The 21826-nt window shown below is 40.1% G+C and overlaps 1 protein-coding gene across 3 annotated transcripts in view; it reads left to right on the forward strand.

Moving 5' to 3' along the window:
- The window catches only part of cnga3a (cyclic nucleotide gated channel subunit alpha 3a), a 58331-nt gene that overhangs the window by 27069 nt on the left and 9436 nt on the right, over positions 1 to 21826 (forward strand). For 2 of the 3 annotated variants that reach the window (XM_043692267.1, XM_043692266.1), the window contains exons 5-8: positions 2651 to 2704; positions 14063 to 14125; positions 17845 to 17949; positions 21242 to 21348. In XM_043692267.1, coding sequence (XP_043548202.1) covers positions 2651 to 2704; positions 14063 to 14125; positions 17845 to 17949; positions 21242 to 21348 — 329 coding nt within the window. The remainder of the gene's footprint in view (positions 1 to 2650; positions 2705 to 14062; positions 14126 to 17844; positions 17950 to 21241; positions 21349 to 21826) is intronic. The other variant, XM_043692268.1, reaches the window with a different exon arrangement.

Consider the following 21826-nt stretch of genomic DNA (forward strand, 5'->3'; position numbering starts at 1 on the left):
ATTCTGGTCTCCTTTCTATTGGAAAGATGTTGTGAAACTTGAAAGGGTTCAGAAAAGATTTACAAGGATGTTGCCAGGGTTGGAGGATCTGAGCTATGGGGAGAGGCTGAATAGGCTGGAGCTGTTTTCCTTGGAACGTCGGAGGCTGAGGGGTGACCTTATAGTGGTTTACAAAATTATGAGGGGCATGGATAGGATAAATAGACAGTCTTTTCCCTGGGGTCGGGGAGTCCAGAACCAGAGGGCATAGGTTTAGGGTGAGAGGGGAAAGATATAAGAGACCTAACGGGCAACGTTTTCACGCAGAGGATGCTACGTGTATGGAATGAGCTGCCAGAGGAAGTGGTGGAGGCTGGTACAATTGCAACATTTAAGAGGCATTTGGATGGTATATGAATAGGAAGGGTTTGGAGGGATATGGGCCAGGTGTTGGCAGATGGAACTAGATTGGGTTGGGATATCTGGTCGGCATGAACGGGTTGGACTGAAGGGTCTGTTTCCATGCTGTACATCTGACTCTATGACTACTGGATTCTTTGTATTCTGTTGCATCATTCCTCATTTCATCTTATTTACCACAGTCATTCACTGCGTCGGCATGAACGGGTTGGACTGAAGGGTCTGTTTCCATGCTGTACATCTGACTCTATGACTCTACTGGATTCTTTGTATTCTGTTGCATCATTCCTCATTTCATCTTATTTACCACAGTCATTCACTGCATAGCTTTGTCAGAGCTCACTTAGAATTAAAAATCTAAATAAAATTGTTCGCATAAACATGCGAATGAATGATTTCTCCCACAGAGCTGGTTGGCTAAAAGGATACAGTAGAACTGTGACAGATGTCTCAATTCTATTCTACTGGAATAGCAAATGTTGAACTCAAGGCCTAAAGCTTTTGTCAGTTTGCAAAGTGCTTGGCATTTGTATATTTTTTTGCCGCATTTAGGAAAAGGACATGTTACACTTATCAGAGTTTTTAAGTTTGAAACATAACACTGTTTCTCTTTCTACAGATGCTGCCAGACCTGCTGAGTTTCTTCAGCATTGCCTGTTTCTGTGTCAGATTCATATTTACCTATTAATCTTACCAACACAAAGCTTTAGGGTGAGATCACACAATTTAAAGCTAACGTATGAAAAAGGAGTGGGAGTAGGCTACCCAGCCCCTTGATCCTACTCTTCCATTCTAAATCATAACTGATCAATTATCTCAACACCACTCTTCCACACTATCCCCATATCCTTGAGAGCAGTACTATCTCGAATTCAATTGAACATACCCATGATTAAGCCCCTACAATCCTCTGGAGTAGAGAATTCCAAAATTCACCATCCACTCAGTGAAGAAATTCCTATTCATCCTAGTCTTAAATATCTTGTTCCTCATTCTGAGAGATTTTCCCATAGTTTTAGATGACTCCCACCCGACAGCCAAGTGAAGCATCTTTTCTGCTTTCACCCGGTCTAGCCATTTAAGGATTTTATAAGTTTGAATGAAATCCCATCTCATTCTTCTAAATTCCAGAGAATACTGTGTCTTCAATATCTCTTTACAGGACAGTCCAGCCATTCCAGGAATTGCTCTGGTGAACCTCCACTGCGTTAGGGCTATCTTAAGTAAGAGGAGCAAGACTGCATACAATATTACCAAATGTGGTTTAACCAAGGGTACATAGAACACCTTTACTCCTGTTACTCAAATCATTTGCCTTCCTAATGGCCTGGTGCACCTGCATGTTTGCATTCAGTGTCTCAAGAGAAAGGACACCCTACAGACCTGAACATGCCCAAATTTTCACGATTTAAGAAATACTCAGCGCCTCCATTCCTCTTACCAAAGTGGGTAGCCTCACATATCCAAATTATAGTGTATTTCATCTGCTAAGCTGTTCTCACTGATACAGTCTGTCCAAATCCTCTTGAATCCTCTCTGCATCATCTCCACACAACACATGCTCCCATCTAATTTTGTTTCATCATAGCATACATTAACTGAGAACAATGAAACCAAGTGATATTAATAATTCAAAGTAGTTACTAATTGGCGCACCAATACAACAAGGCAACAGCTCCTTCCTGCTCTGCAGTTATGCATGGTTGTGGTGGTGATTTTTCCAAATGTTTGTGCATATTATGGAGATGCACCAATTGGAAATTTTGAACCATGCTCCCTGCAACCTTTCACATTAAGAAAGGTTAAAAAGTTGAAGACTAAAGATTAAAGTTAAAAATTAATAAGGGAAGTTCTTTAGATTAAGGATATTTTAATAAATGGACTGAGTTACCAAGGGGGATTACCAGAACAAATACAATTGGGAAAGAAACTTGATTGTTTCTGGAGATAGAAAGTACGATATCTGTGATAGCAGAAGTTGGATTTGAAATGTTACCAAAAAGGGGTTTGATTGTTTCATCAAATGACCTTTTCCTTGGATTACTGATGCTGATCAATTTATGGCAACAGGTAATTTTGCACTCATATTTTGAGGAAATTGTGTAAAATATATGTATCAAGCCTGAAATCTACGGTACCCCACTGTGGCACAACTGGAAGTACCAGTTCCAAACCCTGAATTATCACAATTTAACTGGCAATTTCAAGTGGTTGCATTTTTTTCACATTTTTATATTCTGAAATGCTGCAGCTATGGGCTCCTGTCAAAATTCAACATCAACAATTGCAACAACAAAGAGGATGAGTGAGTAATCTTCTGCTTCACCGCATTAATACTAGCAGAACCTGTTGTATTCCCAGTAGAGTTGTTAATCAAACCTCACTAGTCACTAATTAAAGTAGTTCATTCCCTCTCCTTGCTGATTTGCCATGTAGTTGTGGTCTTGGAAAAGAAATAACCTAGAATCAGAAGTTCTATTCGATGCGAGTGAAAATCATTCCTGTTAATCTTCTGTGTCTGATTCCAAACATGTTTGGATTAAGTGGATATAGATTGAGGGTTAAACACACTACTGTGGAAACCAGACCCTGTGCACCCTTTTATACATCTGTTTTGTTTGAGCATAATGGAGTGCTGTGCATTTAGTGAAAACTGACATTATCTCAGAAGTAAGGAAAAGAAAAAATACTTGAGTGAAAGAGGCCAAATTTTTTCAGTATCCCCTTTGGGAAGAAGATTTCCCAGTCTCTTGTCTCCCTTCGAAAGATCATGAGCATCCCCTGCTGCTCAGACTTGGGTATGCTGAAGTAGAGTGTGTGCTTTGAACAGGGACTAAATCATCATTTACTAGAAGAATCCAATGAGAAGGAAACTGCACTAAATCCTCTGAACCAGCTGAAAGCTCTCATCAGATAGATCAATACCAAACCTGCATTACATCAGAATATCCAATAGACGCATGTAGCACTCCATCAGGAACTCCAATATGAAATTTGCACTAATTGGATGTTACGAGACAAATCCCTTCCCCTAATTCCAAATTTTAGTAACATATGTCGTCATGACCCAGGCTGGAGGAGTGCACCGATGCTCCAGCTCCATCACTGTATTGGTTACAACATAAAATAAAAATACTTTTTGCTGATGGCTTGTTAAATACTTAATGTATACCAGATTTTAAACAGCAAAGTCTACCTATTAGGTTTCTTAATAAACACAATTGTTGGTTTACCCTATCAAAAGAAAAAGTATTCAATAAAGATGCAGTAATTGGTTAATGGGCACAGTCAGTAATATAGAAGTCTAAATATATATCCCTCCAAATATCCCCAAAATACATGCATGCATTCCTTGGGAAAAACAAAAAGTAAAGATTTCTCTGCTGAGTTCAGCCAATGGGTTATTCCTAAAGGCACAAGGATACAGCATAATGTTGCTTTGGAATCTGTTGCACTGATGTTCAGGTACGTGTGGTCCAGTCACTAACTATGCACCATTTAAAGGTTTTTCTGAATTCTGAAGCTTCCAGACATGCCTTGCTCAGGAGGTACAATGTTGAGAAGTTCCTGATATCCCACTTTTGAGAAGAAGAAATAAGTCGCATTCTGAACTCAATAAGAGTTTCTTTCAGAAATGAGAGAGACCGTTGGAGCTGAAATTGGTCACTCAGTGTGTTGAATTTGCTCCACCATTCAATGAGATCATGCTAATCTGATAATCCTAACCTCCACTTTCCTGTCTGGTTTCTATCCATGCTGATATACTGCCCTCAACACCATGGGCTCTCATTATGTTGTCTTATATGTGGTATCTTATTTAGGAAGATCAGCTGGATAGCCCTTCCTTGCTGAGTTTTCCTCTCTAACTGATTTCAGATACCATCGCACTCTTTCCAAGCCAATCACTGTTGGAACAGTCTCAGCAAGGTTCTATGGCAAAGCAACCTATTTCTATCAGTACTCATATAATTTCCAGGCAGACTTGTTAAAAAAAAATCTTCAATATCCACAGGGACCTTTCAACAACTTCTTATATAGAGACTGCCACTCCAGCTATTCCCACAAAAAAGTGAATTTTTCCATAATCCTTCATGTCTGGTTAGAGCACAATTAAAGTAAAGGTGGTAATGAAAAGCTAGGGAACTGTAGACCGGTGAGCTGACATCAGGCAAAGACTGACGAGGGATAGTCAACATGGTTTTGTGCGTGGGAAATCATGTCACACTAACTTGATTAAGTTTTTTTGAAGAAGTGACCAAGATGATTGATGAAGACCAAGCAGTGGACATTGTCTACATGGATTTCAGTAAGGCATTCGGCAACGTTCCATATGGTAGACTGGTTAACAAAGCTAGATCACATGGAATTCAAGAAAACTAGCTACTTGGATATAGAATTCGCTGGAAGGTAGGAGACAGAGGATGGTGTTGGAGGGTTGCTTTTCAGACTGGAGGCTTGTAACTAGCGGGGTGTGCAAGGATGAGTGCTGGGTCCAATGCTTTTTGTCCTTAGAGTATAAAGGCAATAGGAGTATACTTAAGAAGGAAGTCAGGAGGGCAAAAAAGGGACAGAGATAGCTTTGGCAAATAGGGTTAGGGAAAATCCAAAGGGTTTTTACAAATACATTAAGGACAAAAGGGTAAGTAGGGAGAGAATAGGGCCCCTCAAAGATCAGCAGGGTGGCCTTTGTGTGGAGCTGCTGGAGATGGGGGAGATACTAATGAGTACTTTGCATCAGTGCTTACTGTGGAAAAGGACGGTTGAAGATATAGAATGTAGGGAAATAGATGGTGACATCTTGAAAAATGTCTGTATTACAGAGGAGGAAGTGCTGGATGTCTTGAAATGCATAAAAGTGGATAAATCCCCAGGACCTGATCAGGTGTACCCTAGAACTCTGTGGGAAGCTAGGGCAGTGATTGCTGGACCCCTTGGTAAGATATTTGTATCATTGATAGTCACAGGTGAGGTGCCGGAAGACTGGAGGTTGGCTAACATGGTACCACTATTTAAGAAAGATGGTAAGGACAAGCCAGGGAACTATAGACAGGTGAGCTTGACGTCAGTGGTAAGCAAGTTGTCGAAGGGAATCCTGAGAGACAGGATTTACATGTATTTGGAAAAGCAAGGACTGATTAGAGATAGTCAACGTGGCTTTGTGCGTGGGAAATCATGTCTAACAAATTTGATTCAGTCTTTTGAAGAAGTAACAAAGAGGATTGATGAGGGCAGAGCTGTAGACGTGATCTTTATGGACTTCAGTAAGGTGTTTGACAAGGTTCCCCATGGGAGACTGGTTAGCAAGATTAGATCTTATGGATTGCAGGGACAACTAGCCATTTGGATACAGAACTGGCTAGAAGACAGAGGGTGGTGGTGGAGGGTTGTTTTTCAGACAGGAGGCCTGTGACCAGTGGAGTGCCACAAGGATTGGTGCTGGGTCCTCTACTTTTCTTCATTTCTATAAATGATTTGGTTGTGAACATAAGAGGTATAGTTAGTAAATTTGCAGATGGCACCAAAATTGGAGGTGTAGTGGACAACGAAGAAGGTTACCTCAGATTACAACAGGATCTGGACCAGATGGGCCAATGGGCTGAGGAGTGGTAGATGGGGTTTAATCTAGATAACTGTGAAACGCTGCATTTTGGGGAAAGGCAAATCAGGGCAGAACTTATACATTTAACCCTGGGGAGTGAGACCTTGAATCAAATTCATAGTTCGTTGAAAGTGGAGTTGCAGGTAGACAGGGTAGTGAAGACGACATTTGGTATGCTTGCCTTTATTAGTAAGTGCACTGAGTGTAGAAGTTTGGAGATCATGTTGCAGCTGTACAGGACGTTGGTTAGGCCACTTTTGGAATATTGCATGCAATTCTGGTCTCCTTCCTATCAGAATGATGTTGTGAAACTTGAAAGCATCCAGAAAAGACTTACAAGGATGTTGCCAGGGTTGGAGGATTTGAGCTATAGGGAGAGGCTGGATAGGCTGGGGCCGTTTTCCTTCGAGCATCAGAGGCTGAGGGGTGATTTTATAGAGGTTCATGAAGCCATGAGGGGCATTAATAGGGTGAATAGCCAAGGTCTTTTCCCCAGGGTAGGACCAGTCCCAAACTAGAGGCCACAGTTTTCGAGTGAGGGGAAAGATTTAAAAGCGATCTAAGGGGTACCTTTTTCATGCAGACCATGGTGCATGTATGGAATGAGCCGTGAGAGGAGTGGTGGAGGCTGATAAAATTATAACATTTAAAAGTCATCTGGTTGGATGTATAAATAGGAAGGGTTTAGAGGGATATGAGTCAAATGCTGGAAAATGGGAATCGATTAAGTTGGGATATCTGGTCGGCATGGACGAGTTGGACTGAAGGATCTGTTTCCATGATTGTATATTTATATGACTCTACTGCATTTAATTCTGGAACTAAACATCACAAAGGATTACTCTAGGGTTAAAAGGGTTAAATTAGGGGGAGTAGTCCCATTGACTAATCTTGTATTACCATGAATGTATATTGTCTGAGTGATATTTAGTATGATGTGTACTTGTACCCAAAACAATATTAGGGGTCTGCCATTCATTGGAAGTTTTGAAGGAGGCCTAAATTAATAGCATTCCAACTGGTATCACCCCAGCCTTAGATATTCTAAGTCTTCTTCCAAATCTGTTTGAAACAATTAATGTTTGGAACTGTCTTTCACACATGACAATGGATGCTGGATCAATTGTTACCTTTAAATGTGAGATGGATACATTTTTGTTAGGCAAAAATATGAAGGGATATGGACCAAAGACAGGTGAATAGTGTTAGGCCACAGATCAGCCATGATCTCATTAAATGGTGGAACAGATCCGAGGGGCTAAATAGCCTACTCCTGTTCCTATGTTCTTAAGTTATAAACTAGTTTTCTCTCTGTCTGTGTCCCATTATCCATTTTGGACTGTTGTTCACATGGAAAAATGATTACTTCTAGGTTTGAAATTAGTTCCATACAGCGCTGTTTAATCATATAGTTTCTAATTAATTGTGCTGACACCTGATTACAACTAAAAAAAAACTTGGCACACCATTGGCCAATGATAAGATAATTCATTATTATTTTGCACTCTTTGTCATTGTGTAAGTGAGGAAATAATTATGGGTCAGCCTACTGGATTTGGCTTACAGAGAGGACAACTTTGCTTCTTACTGAATTCCTTTGGAATTGTAACTGGATGCTATCCTATGTGTAACCTTAAGTTTAGTGCACAAAAATACAATTAATAAAGATTAGGCAAGTACTGATGAGGGAAGACATGAGATTATCTTGCTCATGCTTCCATTACTGTATCTGAATGCTTCTTGAATGATCCTAGAGGTTTTACATTATCCTTCTTGGATAACTATTTTAGGTAATTGTGCAAAACGGGCAATATCTATTATGGACCAGGCCCGACCTGGTCACAGCTTAAAAAAAAGGGTAGGCCACTTAGAACAGAGTGGTGGGTGTATGGAATGCTGTGTCCCAGAAGGCTGTGGAGGCCAGGTCTCAGGATACTTTCAAGAAAGAATTGGATAAATTTCTTAAGGATAGTGGAATCAAGGGTTATGGAGATAAGGCAGGAACAGGATACTGATTGAGGATGATCAGCCATGATCATGAATGGTGGTGCTGGCTCAAAGGGCACAATGGCCTACTCCTGCACCTATTGTCTATTGACCCCTGAAAACATTTTTAAGCAATTTTGCTCTTTGTTTTAGCCAAGTGTCTAGTGGATATTGCTGAAGTGAATTAGCTGGTTCGATTGACAATTTATTTCCAAAATCACAGAATGAAACACAAAGAACAGAAAAGAGAATACTGGATAACTTCTCCTATCCAAACCTGGCTTAATGCTGCTGTTCCAAAAATACTTGCAACAGTTCCAAGAAGTACATCCCTTAGCATAAAAATGACACAAACAGCTTACAGGTTACAAGGTCAGAAGGGCAGAAGAAAAGAGAGAGAGCTTCCAGTTTCAACTGTGACTCGGAATCAACTGACCCCCGAACTGAATAGAACTGCACCGCTAGAGAGCTGGCCACGCCCCCTTGTTTTATCCTGGTTTTATTAAAAGGACTTGAAAACTTTTGGCCTGAAGCACTATCTTTTAGGGGTAAACAAAAAGGCCAAAGTGAACCACTCAAACTTCAGACATGGTGGAACCTTGGGTTGTTAGAACCGCTCTGATAAAATATCAAAGGCACAAAAACCTTGCAAAAGACCAGTGTTGTGACATATCTGATTAGCAAATCATTAGAGTCCAACCTGATTTGACGTTACACAACAGTCACAGAAAATGTCTGATTAGACCATATTTAAAGTACTGCATTTAGTTTAGGAACTATCAAGAAGGATGGATTGGAGATGGGGTGCAGCACAGGTTTGATACATTACACTTGGGCTAAAAGGGTTAAATTAGGAGGACTAATTCCTCAGATTGGTCATGATATGAGTGTACATTCAGTCCCTTCACCACCAATGCATAGTGCCAGGAGTGTGTACTCATACAGCTTCTCTCACTGTACCTTCCAAACCTTTATCATTTAAAAGGACGAATGCAGCAGACACATGTGAACACCACCACTTGCAAGTTCTCCTCCAAGTCACATGCTATCCTTGTCTTGGAAATTAGTTGCTGTCCTTCACAGTGGCTGGATCAAAATTCTGGAACTCCCTTCCTCAGTGCATTATGGGTGTCCCTACAGCCAAAAGACTGCAAATGTTCAATGAGATGGCTGACCACTCTTCTCCAGATCAATTAGAGTTTGACAATGAATAGTGGCCTAGCCAATGGTGCTCACAACCAAAAAAATGAATTAAAAACATTAAAACTTCCAAAACTGAGTGAGGATATTAAAGATTAAGGAATCAGTTGGAATCTGTCACCAATAGAGTGTATTCAATGATAGCCTTTAATGAACACTAATATATCCTTATACATTTAAATTCTAGGTGTACGCATAAGGATGCAGAATACTATTACCTGTGGGATTCTATATCTGATATTGTTAAAGAGCATCTTTACTCATGCTGTCCTGCTCAGGATACCAATTTACAATACACAGTCTTTTTTGCTTTCATTGAGTAGAAATGAATTGTGAATTACTTTCCATTCCGGTTATCCGTTCCTAATAGCATCAATCTCTCTGAACAGCACTGTGGGCCCAGCCAGCAATATCCGCATTCTGAATTGCAGTTAAATAACGTTAATGTATACGAAGTAAACCCAGTCTACTTGGTTGAAATGTCTGTTGTTCAATTATTCCAGCACCAGAACAACTTTTGTGTTTTGTGTCACAACTGTATTTTGCAATGCAGCAGCCAAGGGTCTTTGGCACAGTTCAGTGTAAACAGCAGCAACAACAAGGATGAAGGCTAAGCAGCTTAGATAGATTTCATTCTACTCCCACTCGAGATTCTAACCAATCCTGCTAATAACATAGAGTAGCTTGGATTAGTTTGGTTGAATCTGACAAATGTACAATTAATATGCCATGGCGTTTTATGTCTGGCTAATTGTTATTATAAAGGAGGAATTAATTAACATCCTTTGAAATGTTACGCTTGTGTTCAGTTTCTAGTTAATCAAAGCTAAAAAACACCCTCTAGCAATTAAAATTAGCAGCAGATAAGAATATTGGATTTTCTGATTAGGTGGCTTATATTTGTGCACTAATCAAGTAAGTCCTAATCAGAACCTTAGTGATTGATTTTAAAATCTTCAACTCCCATATTAAGATCTATATTAGCATCTCAATTTAGATGGACATCATAGCAGTGATAAATTTTGGGAAAAATATTTAATCAAACATTTAAAAAAAATTGGAATTGTTCATAATTGGAAGAATTGGAAAACTTGACAAGAATGCAGGAAGTAAAAAGAAAAGGTAAGGTATAGAAATGAATGGCCAACTCGAGCTGTGTTTCTAGAGTAGACTTCCCAACGTATATCACCTAAATTAAGATCTTAGGAGGCAACATTGCAGATTAGATGCAGTGTTGTGCCAGGGACTACATTCACCAAGGTGAAATGAAAGGAAATTATCCACGGACTATCACTACGGAAACAACACTGAAGGAAATGCTTCCTGGCAAGGTAGATGAGGAGATGGCCACTTACAATTAGCAAGGATGGCATACAATGTGTAAACTTATTATAACAAAATAAAGGAACAATTCAATACATCTGAATCTCTTTAAATTCCTTATCGGAAGTGGCGTGAGAATTAAATAAGTAATACAATAACGAAATAGGAAAATAACAAGGTTTCCTTCAGATTTTTGTGTCTGACTACATCCTTCCATCTGTGTAATATGGATGGATATGCAACAAATCCATTGGGGATGGGATGGTTTCATATGTTGGTCTTTTACTGATGTTTCAAGACACCAATTTGTGAGGGAAAGGTACTGCGAGTGAGGTGGCTATCAGGTGTCATTGTGCATTGGTGTTATTCTATGTGTATTCATGGGTGCTGTAGTGTTCACTTACCATGAAGTTACAATCTTTCCGGTATAACACTGTGGAAAATTTGTAAAAATAGAGTCTAAAAAAAGACTGTGTGCAATATTTTGTATTTGGTTTTGTCAATTTCAAATGATATCGCTTTATAATCCCCTTTCTAAGATGCTCCCAAAATGCACTGCTCTGTCCTTTTATAATACAAGTTCTGTAGTTAATGTGAATAAACATTTGAATGTGATCTACGGACTTCAAATTCGACCAAACGATTAAATTGTCGTTTTGTTTTCTTATTTATCAACCGTATTTTAAAATAGCTTGGCTAAAGTTCACTTAAAATGCAGTATTGTGTTTCATTTTAATAATTTTATTTCATTCATGGGATGAAGGCATTGCTGGCTAGGGCCTACTAGGCAGTTAAGAGTCAACCACATTGCTTTGGGTCTGGAGTCACATGTAGGCCAGACCAGGTGAGGATGGCAGATTCCTTCTCTAAAGGGCATTAGTGAACCAGATGGGTTTTTCCCCGACAATACACATTAGACTCTTAATTTCAGATTCGAATCCAAGTCCGTAGAACATGATCTGGGTCTCTGGATTAATAGTCCAATAATAATACCACTGGGTTTTACCTCCCCTGATTTTAGATTTTCTGATCAAACTAGGAATAATTCAATTATTGTCCAACAATGTTCAGTGTTACTTTTTCTATAGGTATCAATATGCCATCAGACATGAAATGTGAAGTTGTTCATCTTGGGAGGGAGAACTAAATAATGGAGTATATTTAAAAGGAGTAAAACTACAGAAAGATGTAACACAAGGGGACTTTTGAAGCTCTTCTTGTCCATGAAACACAGAAAGCTAGCTCACAGGTGCAGCAGGGAACTTGACAGGATAAATGCTGAGAGGATGTTTCCCCTCATGGAAGAGTCTAGGACCAGAAGGCATTGCCTCAGAATAAAGGGGCACCGACTTAAGATTGAAATGAGGAGGAACTTCTTCTTTTAGAGGATTGAGAGTCTTTAGAGTTTATTGGCACAGAGAGCTATGGGGCAGAGTCCCTTTGTATATTTAAGGCTGAGATAGACAGTTTCATGATCCACAGGTGAATCAAGGGTTACAAGCAAAAGGCAGGAAAGTGGACGTGAGGAATGCTGGATTAGACATGATCCTACTGCATGGCAGAGCAGGCTCAACAAACCAAATGGCCTACTCCTGTTCCTATTTCTTGTGGTCGTATTGATAATATAGAGTACTAAAATAATTGTTGTTCCAAGTGTATCATTATAATATTGTTTTTTAGCGCTTTACTTTGCTTACCATTTGATAGCATTTTATAGCCACAGGCAAGAGTATGGGCCTTGTTATCCCGATCACTTTCTATCACTGGCCAAGAGGACTACAAACACCTTGCTTTTGTAGTGGTGATCCATCTTGCCATCTTAGTTCAGCTAAATAGAAGTGTGTTTTTCCCAACTGAGATAAATGACTTGAAACAATAGGTGACACTCAGACTCATTTTCAAATGTTCTGTTCAGACAGAACCCTTTTGTCACTAATGTACATTTAAGCGACATGCTAGGAGAATATTCCATTTTTGATATTACTCCTAATCCCTGTGAGTTCTTTTCCCATCTCCTTTAATTGTGTGGAATTCTTAATGACAAAGAGCAGTGCTGATTCATCTTCAGCAGCAACATGAGGCAGAAGGACAAGATAATGTGTAGATTGTCCTTGTATTAATTGCAAGCAAGAGTGCACCATAATTTAATGCTGTAGGTTTTCTGGGCAACATGGTTGCACAGCAATTAGCACTGCGGCCTCAAAGTGCCAGAGACCTCGGTTCGATTCCACCCTCAGGCGACTGTGCAGGTCAGGTGGATTGGCTGTGTAGGTCAGGTGGATCAATTATTAGATTAGATTAGATTCCCTACAATGTGGAAACAGGCCCCTCAGCCCAACAAGTCTACACTGACCCTCCGAAGAGTAACCCACCTACACCCATTTCCTTCTGACTATTGCACCTAACACAACGGGCAATTTAGAATGGTCAATTCACCTGATTTTTGGTCTTTGGGAGGAAACCGGAGCACCCGGAGGAAACCCACGCAGACACTGGGAGAACGTGCAAACTCCACACAGACAGTCACCCGAGGCTGGAATCGAACCTGGGTCCCTGGCGCTGTGAGGCAGCAGTGCTAACCACTGAGCCACTGTGCCGCCTGTGGGAAATGCAGGGTTACGGAAATAGAATGTGTGGGTGGAATGCTGTCCGGAAGGACTTGATGTGGACTTGACGGGCTGAAGGCATGCTGTAGGAGTTCTGTGATTCTTGGTGAAGTTAGAGGGTTTAGTACTGTAGTGGTTACGTTTATTTTAATAATTCAGAACAAAAAAACCCAGAAATCTAGGGAATGCAGATTTTGTTTTATTTCATGCAGATCAAATTTAGATTTTAAAAGGTTGATGTCAATTAAAGTGATCTTTGAAGTGAAACTGTCGGATGACTGTAAAAATCCAAATGGTTCACTGCTGGGAAATAAATTTTCTGTTCCTACCTGGTCTGATCTAAGTACGGCTCCAGTTCCACATCAGTGTGGTTGACTCCTTATTCTTTCAAGTGAACATTAAGTCACCCAGTTATATCACCACTTTCTCAAAGCACCTCAGAATGGATAATAAATGTTGGCTTTGGCAAAAACATCCACATTTGGAGAATGAATTAAAAAGATTGGTCATATCTCTTCTTGGCAGCTTCTCAACATTTGTGAGTGAATCACTTTCCCATCCTAGCAGGCCTGGAATTGAGCAAACTCATTGCATTATTACAAAAATATATCAGGTCATTTGGCATGTCTGGAGCCTAAACATTCTAATAGGCATTGTATGTCATTTTAATATCTCAAGGTTAACGTATTTAAGAAATTCTGGACAGACTAATGTGCATAGCCAATTGTGAATTCGTGCAGGTGCAAAGAGTAAATGGTTATTTAATTAACTATCATGTAACAGAGAAGTGATAAACTATATTAAGGCATTTAGCTTGTTTCTAGTCTGAACAAATGAACCATATTTGTGATTGGGCTGTTTTATTGACCAGTGTGGCCCTTTCTACCCATGATCCTCTTTGATATAATGATCTGCGGTAAGCTGTTAAATATTGATGTTCATCATGCAGCAAAGTGGAAGAAAAGAAAGATGAGGAAAAAGAAAGAAAAAATGATGAGAAAAAGAAAGAAGTGTAAGTAATACATATAAATGTGAAGAACATTAGTGCACAATTGTTCTTAAATTCTTGTATTCAGATTCCTTTCCATATCAGTCTACCTAGTGTGGTCATCATAAATGTTACTGTGAAATGCTTTCAGTGCACATTTTAGTGCTTGCATTACCCTTGTGTTAACTGCAAACAAGACTGCACCAGAACTTAATGCTGCGGGTTTCCTTCTCCTGTGCTCATCGACCATAACTTGACACTTATTTGCTTTAATGGGCGGAAAACTGTGTACAGCTCATTGTAGAAGTCCAAGCCAAACTATTTTACAAATGGAAAGTATATGATATCCTGAAGGTACTGAAACAATTTCTGAAGGTAGTTATGATTTAATTTTAATAACTTATCACAATGTATTAAGAATGAACTACCACTGTTGTTCCTATCTCACAAGGTGCTGATTTTTAAATACTATGTCTGAGCCCAAGCCTATTTATCTATATGAACATTCGAGGACAATTTAGGTGGAAGTGTCATGGTCACTAAACCATAGAGCATTCTGCCTGTTCCAGTTATTTTGGGACAAAGTAAAAATCGGTACTGAGCACGCTACATGGGTAGAGACCACACGCACACGCAGTTCATAGACATTCCATCCAAGATGTGCCAGCCTCTAGGAACCCTGATGGTATGTCAAATCACTTACAGGTTACTTGCGTGCTTCTGCACTCCAATCCTGTCTCACGGGCTGCACCAGCAACTCTCAGTATAATGCTGCAGCAAGGACACTGTGTGGTCATGGACACAAGACAATACACTGGACCAGGCTGCCTCTCTGGGTTCTTGGCTTAATGTCATAGCCATCACTCACCTTAAGCCTACTTGGATTGTCACAGCTACCTTGCATTCCATTGCCTTCCTGTGCTTTGCCCCCTCAGCCTGAGGTTCGAGGGTGTTCTCTTGCTATATAGTACTGACACAAAGCCAGGAGGCTTGTCGCAGTTATCAGCAGAGACGCCTTCACTCAGGTGTTCGTGGCACAGCCAGTCAAGGGAAACCTGTGATACCAGTCCAAACCCTGCTCAGGGCAGTCAGAGTCAGGGCTGAATGATGAGAATGATGACTCTTTCTATGCATCTTGATATGTTTTCATCATGGAATGAGAGACAGGCAGGTATTACAAAACGTGGAAGTGGGTGGCACAGCTATTATCTTTATTGTGTGTGGCGAGGTGTCCCAAGCGAGTGAATAGTTCACACTGACAGTGTACAGGGTTAGGGTGAGAGTGAGTGAGGGAAAATCTCGAAGACTTTACTGAGGGGAGGGGTCCAGCAGCAGAGATAGAGTGAGCATAAGGTATCGGGGATAAGGTGATGGAATGGAGATGGACAATGAGGTTCTTCCAACAGCACTGTGCATTCCTTCAGTTCGGTGAGACTGTACTGACCTGAGTGGCAACCTTGGGCCAGGTTGGCATGCTCTGGTGTCATGGCCTGTACTCCTAGTCCTCGGGAGAAAGGAAGTTCTGAATTGCACTACCTGATCCAGCAGGACATCTGGGACACTGCCTGAAAAGCAGGACACCAATTTACCCTCATCTGCCATGCCTGGTGCAAATATCAGGAACTGTACAGGGCAACTCTAGACTGACAGAGCTAGTCTGGGTGCTCAATCAAACTTTTAAAACTGGCGCTGTCGCCCGGGATGGTGGTGAATTCTAGGATATCACCTGGTAAGACGAGATGGAAATCACATGTGAGAGATGCCACGAGGGGCAATTAATGAGGTAAGTTTGATAAGATAGAGTGAGAAACCCTCCAAAGAAAACTTGACACTATTCAGACTTAAAATGTGTTGCTGGAAAAGCGCAGCAGGTCAGGCAGCATCCAAGGAGCAGGAGAATCGACGTTTCGGGCATGAGGTCTTCTTCAGGAATGGCCCAGCATCTGCAGTCCAGACTTTCTCACTATTCAGACTTAGCCAAAAAAATCACAACATTCGATCCTGCAGTTCCTTGTTGTCAAACAGCCTGGAATTTCCCTTTGATTGCTATCAGTTTCTTCAGAGCAATTCATCCAAAATTCAACCAAACCAACATCAAAGCTTGAAGAATCCCAAACATACATGTCAAAATTGAGCTTCTGCAGTTTTTTGTGCTGGTTAATTTTGTTTTTTATTAATATATTTATCTTATCAATCTGTTCATAGATGTTACTAGACACCTCTGGAGCAGGTGGGAATTGAAGCCAGTTTCATAAACATTATGCTGAACACTGACCCTGCCAACAAAGTTGGCTATGCCCCGAGATTGAATTATTTATCATGATGAATTGTGTGTATGAGCAGATTTTTTTTTAGAAGTTACCCCAAAAAGGGAAGCTTTTTTTTAGGTGCAAGAACACTAAATGTCATCATTTAGCAAAAGCTCAGAAATGGGATCCTGTACAAACGTCACGTGTAGTTTTTTTTTTAGAAAGTCATTTCTGCTATAATGCGGTAATTCTATTCTAGTACAATCCCGTGTTATAAGAAAATCGTGTAATAGCAGCACCATTTAAACTAATGGGGCCAGAATTGCATTATAACCAATACACGCATTAAAAGTTCATGCTGTAGAAACATTGTCCCCAATTCGTCAATCACGTAATAGTGAATTTGCATTAACGACTTGCGCGTTACAGCAGAATGACCTGTATTTAAAACTGGGCCACCCTCAGGTAGTGGATTTTAGACTCTGGTTTAAAATGATCAACCTTTTCAGCAGCATTATTAAATCTATATTAGGCTATTACTTTCAGATATACAGAGGAATCTCAATTATCCGGCATTCTATTATCCGAACAAAATACTCCCCGCCTATGTCGTTTGGACAATCGAGGTTCCTTTGTACCAAGGAATTTTGTTTTAATGGAAAGTATATTTTAAAATACATTGTCAAAAACCAGCCAAATTTTCTGGTTCATGAGAGAATTTGCCTTTAGCAAATGCAAATAACATTGAGCAAACACTTCAAAAAAGCCAGTTCCCTAAACGATTGCAATTTTGAGCACATTTTGTATCTAGGTTGCTAGGATTGAAATTCTTTAGCCAAAGTGTTTTGGGATTATAAGTAACATGATAAGAACCTATGTCATGGTTCTGTTATGTTTCTCATTTATTTAGAAGAATGTTTTGGCTACAGTTGAATTGTTATGTAATGTGACAACCGTTTTAGGTTATCTGTTTGAATTTATAGATTAAGAGTGTAACTTGGCATAGTGTAAGCTCTTCAATTGTTGAAATGTATGACAGACATTGATGAAAATTTGATCCTTCCAGCTTTGAATGGAATAGTGTACCTAGCATCTATAGTTGATGGATTACCATGGACAAGCAGATTGAAGGCTGTGCTGAAGTTGTGGTGACTAAGCAACTTGCGTGTTTTGGCTCACAGAACATATCGTTTTGAGTTTAACATTTAATATTAAGCAAACTCCACAAAGTAAATAACTTGGTAAATATTTCATTGTAGATTTTGAACTGATTATGTCTGATTTTTTTCTCAATTTCAATGTTTAAAAATGAAACTTGCTAGCAGTGTTATTTCTCTTGATCTTTTTGAAAATTTGGTAATTTAAAAAGTACTAAAGAGCAATTTGAAATAAAAGACATTGGTTCTTGTACATGAATTCCACTGAGTGAACTGAACTGGAATAAAATGTTATGTTGAAAGAATCTGTTGTGACAAAATCTGTTTTGGTTCCCAGGAAGAAGGATTGGTATGTCATTGACCCTTCAGAGAATCTTTACTACAGATGGCTTTCTGTTATTGCAGTGCCTGTACTGTACAACTGGTGTATGCTGGTATGCAGGTTGGTTTAAAATTAACACTATAAACTATCACTATTCGACTTATGAGATAGAAGTGTATAATCAAACATTTGAGGTTTAAGATGCAGTGTTGTAAAGCATTTGGACATCTGTGCCCAAATTCTTAATCTGATATGTGTCATAGCTTAAACGGTGAGGTGAGACAGTTAGCATAACACTAGTCAGGAACTGATGCAATGTATAAATTTCTATCTCAAGATTAATTGTAGCCCTCAATTTGTCACTTGTTAATTCTCAACAACAACCTATGAGATCCTTAACCCTCAATGCTTTTCCACTTTAAATCTCCTTCAGTTGGCACAGCCGTACTCGGTTTATTTCGTGTAAATATCTGCATTCACTGGATGTTTACTTCCTTAGTTAATGTCTCTTCCTGACACTCTTAAATAACCTGCTAACACAGCTCACTTATTTCTTAACGTGGATTCCTTAAACTTGCGCTGCAAACTCTTCTGTTTTTGCAGCTTTCTCTTACTGACATTGAACAACTCAGGACTTCTCAGTCCTTACTGCTTTGGAGATTGTTTAATCAGTAGTCTTTCTGCTGCCATAGACCTGTTCTCTCTGGTAGAAACCCACAGACTTCTGGATGGTTGCCTCTTTCTAAAACAGCAAGTTTCTGTCACCCTGTCTGACTTGTTGATAGGTAGCATCTGATACTTCTCCCTTTTCTGTCCTTGCTTTTCTAAAGCACTGAACTATTCAGCTCAAGAGTTTTTTTTTTTGAAAGGCCTCATATAAATAGAAGTAAACACATTTCCAAATTCCATTGTCTCTCTCAGAAGTCAAAAGCGAAACAAAATCCTTCTCTTCTTAATCCACACAATATAGAAAAAAACAGATCAAATTTAAAGCTGTGCATGGTTCTGTCCACTTTAGAATCCAAGTTTCCAAATAATAACGATATGAGAATTAGAATCCCGATAGTGTGGAAACAGGCCCTTTGACCCAACAAGTCCACACCGAGCCTCTGAAGAGTACCCCACTCAAACCCATTCCCCTCCATTTACCCCTGACTAATGCATCAAACCGAGACATCCCTGAACACTATGGACAATTTAGTATGGACAATTCACCTAACCTGCACACCTTTGGATTGTGGGAGGAAACCCACACAGACACGGGGAGAATGTGCAAACTCCACACAGACAGTCGCCCGGGGCTGGAATTGAACCAGTTCCCTGATGCTGTAAGGCTGCAGAGCTAACCACTGAGCCACTGTGCTGCCCCGGTGTTATAGTAAATCTTCAGTATTCGTGAGTTCACAACTCATTTATATAAATGATTTGGATATTAGCATAAGAGATATAGTTAGTAAGTATGCAGATAACACCAAACTTGGAGGTGTAGTCGACAGCGAAGAAGGTTACCTCAGATTGCAATGGGATCTTGATCACAGAAGCCAATGGGCCGAGGAGTGACTGATAGAATTTAATTTAGATAAGTTTAGATAAGGTGCTGCATTTTGGAAAAGCAAATCAGGGCAAGACTTATACACTTAATGGGAAGGTCCTGGGAAGTGTTGCAGAACAAAGAGACCTTGGAGTGCAAGTTCATAGTTCCTTGAAAGTGGAGTTGCAGGTAGATAGGATTGGATAATGAAAAAGGCAATTGGTATGCTTTCCTTTATTGCACACAGCATTGAGTATAGGAGTTGGGAGATCATGTTGCAGAACATTGGTTTGGCCACTGTTGGAATATTGCGTGCAATTCTGGTCTCCCTCCCATAGGAAGGATATTGTGAAACTTTAAAGGGTTTAGAAAAGATTTAAAAGGATATTGCCAGGGTTGGAGGATTTGAGCTACAGGGAGAGGCTGAATAGACTGAGGCTGTTTTTCCTGGAGCGTCGGAGGCTGAGGGGTGACTTTATAGAGGTTTACAAAATCATGAGGGGCATGGATAGGGTAAATAGACAAGGTCTTTTACCTGAGGTGGGGGAGTCCAGAACTAGAGGGATAGGTTTAGGGTGAGAGGGGAAAGATTTAAAAGGGACCTAAAAGACAATTTTTTCGTGCAGAGGGTGGTGCGTGTGTGGAATGGGCTGCCAGAGCAAGTAGTGGAGGCTGGTACAATTGCAATGTTTAAAAGGTATATTGATATGGGTATATGAATGGGAAGGTTTTGGAGGGATATGGGTCAGTGCTGGCAAATGGGACTAGATTGGGTTGGGATGTCTGATCGGCATGGACAAGTTGGACTGATGGGTCTGTTTCCATGCTGTACATCTCTATGATGCTACGAATCTATGAACTCACCAATTTGTGTATCCGCAACAAAAATTAATTAGCAACAAAATTCAACATCCGTGGTCCAAGCTCACATATCTGTGATTTTTAACCTGAACTTTTAACGGGCTGCACATTCATGAATTCTATCATTCAAGGGGTTTCTCAGAAACCGAACCCTCGCAGGTTCGGAATATATCACAACCTTTCTAAAATCTTGCAGAGAGGTGGAATCAACGTGATGGACTGTATGCTGTCCATTTGTAACTATCCCATGATTCTGTGAAGGATCTCCCTGTCACTTATTCACGTGATGTGGGCCTCACTGACTAGACCATCATTTATTACCCATTTCTAATTGTCTAGAGGAGCATTTGAGTCAACCACACGTTTCTGTGCATCCTACATCAGATGTCGGTCAGACTGAGAAAGGGCAGCAGTTTCCTTCCCTAAAGGGACATCAGTGAACCAGACGAGTTTTTTCAGACAATCAATTTTAGACTACGGCCACCAGTCACGCATTTCATAATGAGGGAAATAACTTTACTCCATCTACTCTTTCAATTCCCATTAGTATTTAGAAAACTTTTATTGAACTGTTTGGTAACAAGAAAGCGATAACTTAATTCACTGCTCTGTATCTAAATCAACTGGGGCTAACGTGAAAGAAGCCAAATTTATTTTACTTAGCTGCTCAAAATCAGCTGAAGAAACCTTTCTCCCATAGGTCAACATTGGCAGAGAACAAAGATACGAGGCTTAAAAAAAAGGCGCAATTCTTCTGAGTCACCTTAGACTTTGGAAATAGAGATTTAAAGTACCTTCGGTAGACTCTATAGAGCTGCCCCTATTCTTACACTGTGGTTCGTTTTTTAAAAAAGTAAAACATAATTGAAAGTAATCTTCATGTTTTTTGCTCTATTCAAACTTTACATACAAAGCTCAACCTGCCCAGATACACCACACTACCACACAGTGTGTCCTAACAACTTGTGGAACATGCACGTTGCTTTATTGTCAAATTCAAAGTTGTATTTTGTAATTTAGGGCTTGTTTCGATGAACTTCAAATAAGAAATCTTACCCTGTGGCTGGTTCTGGATTATCTCTCTGATGTCATCTACGTTACAGACTCAGCTGTAAGATTCCGAACAGGTGAGCAAGTATTTTTTTGAATGAACTGTCTGTTTACCTAGCTTGTTTTTCTAGGACATGGTTGGAGTCTTCCAACTTCCATGTTGCTGGACACAGTGGATGTCCTGATGCACTGATATACATGGGAAGTTTCAGCTTCCAGTGGGCAACTCCTCTGTTTCTCAAGGGTCCTCTGTGAATGTCTTTGAGTTGGCTTTGGGGACCTCAGACCGTTCTGACATACTTACCCAAGCAATGCTGAGCAGAAAATAAACTGTTTTAATCCCTTGGTAATTCCAGATCCAACAAGCAATCAGACACATTGACTCTTGACATCCCCAGCTACCCACCAGACTTGCCACCTGACATAATTATCCAGTCATCTCATCCACCACCCCCCCACACAATCACCCAGTCATCTCATCTACCAACCCCCCACACAATTACCCAGTCATCTCACTCCACTCCCGCACACAATTACCCAGTCATCTCACTCCAC

Source organism: Chiloscyllium plagiosum, chromosome 6 (genome assembly GCF_004010195.1).
Source record: "Chiloscyllium plagiosum isolate BGI_BamShark_2017 chromosome 6, ASM401019v2, whole genome shotgun sequence".
NCBI classification, from domain to species: domain Eukaryota; kingdom Metazoa; phylum Chordata; class Chondrichthyes; order Orectolobiformes; family Hemiscylliidae; genus Chiloscyllium; species Chiloscyllium plagiosum.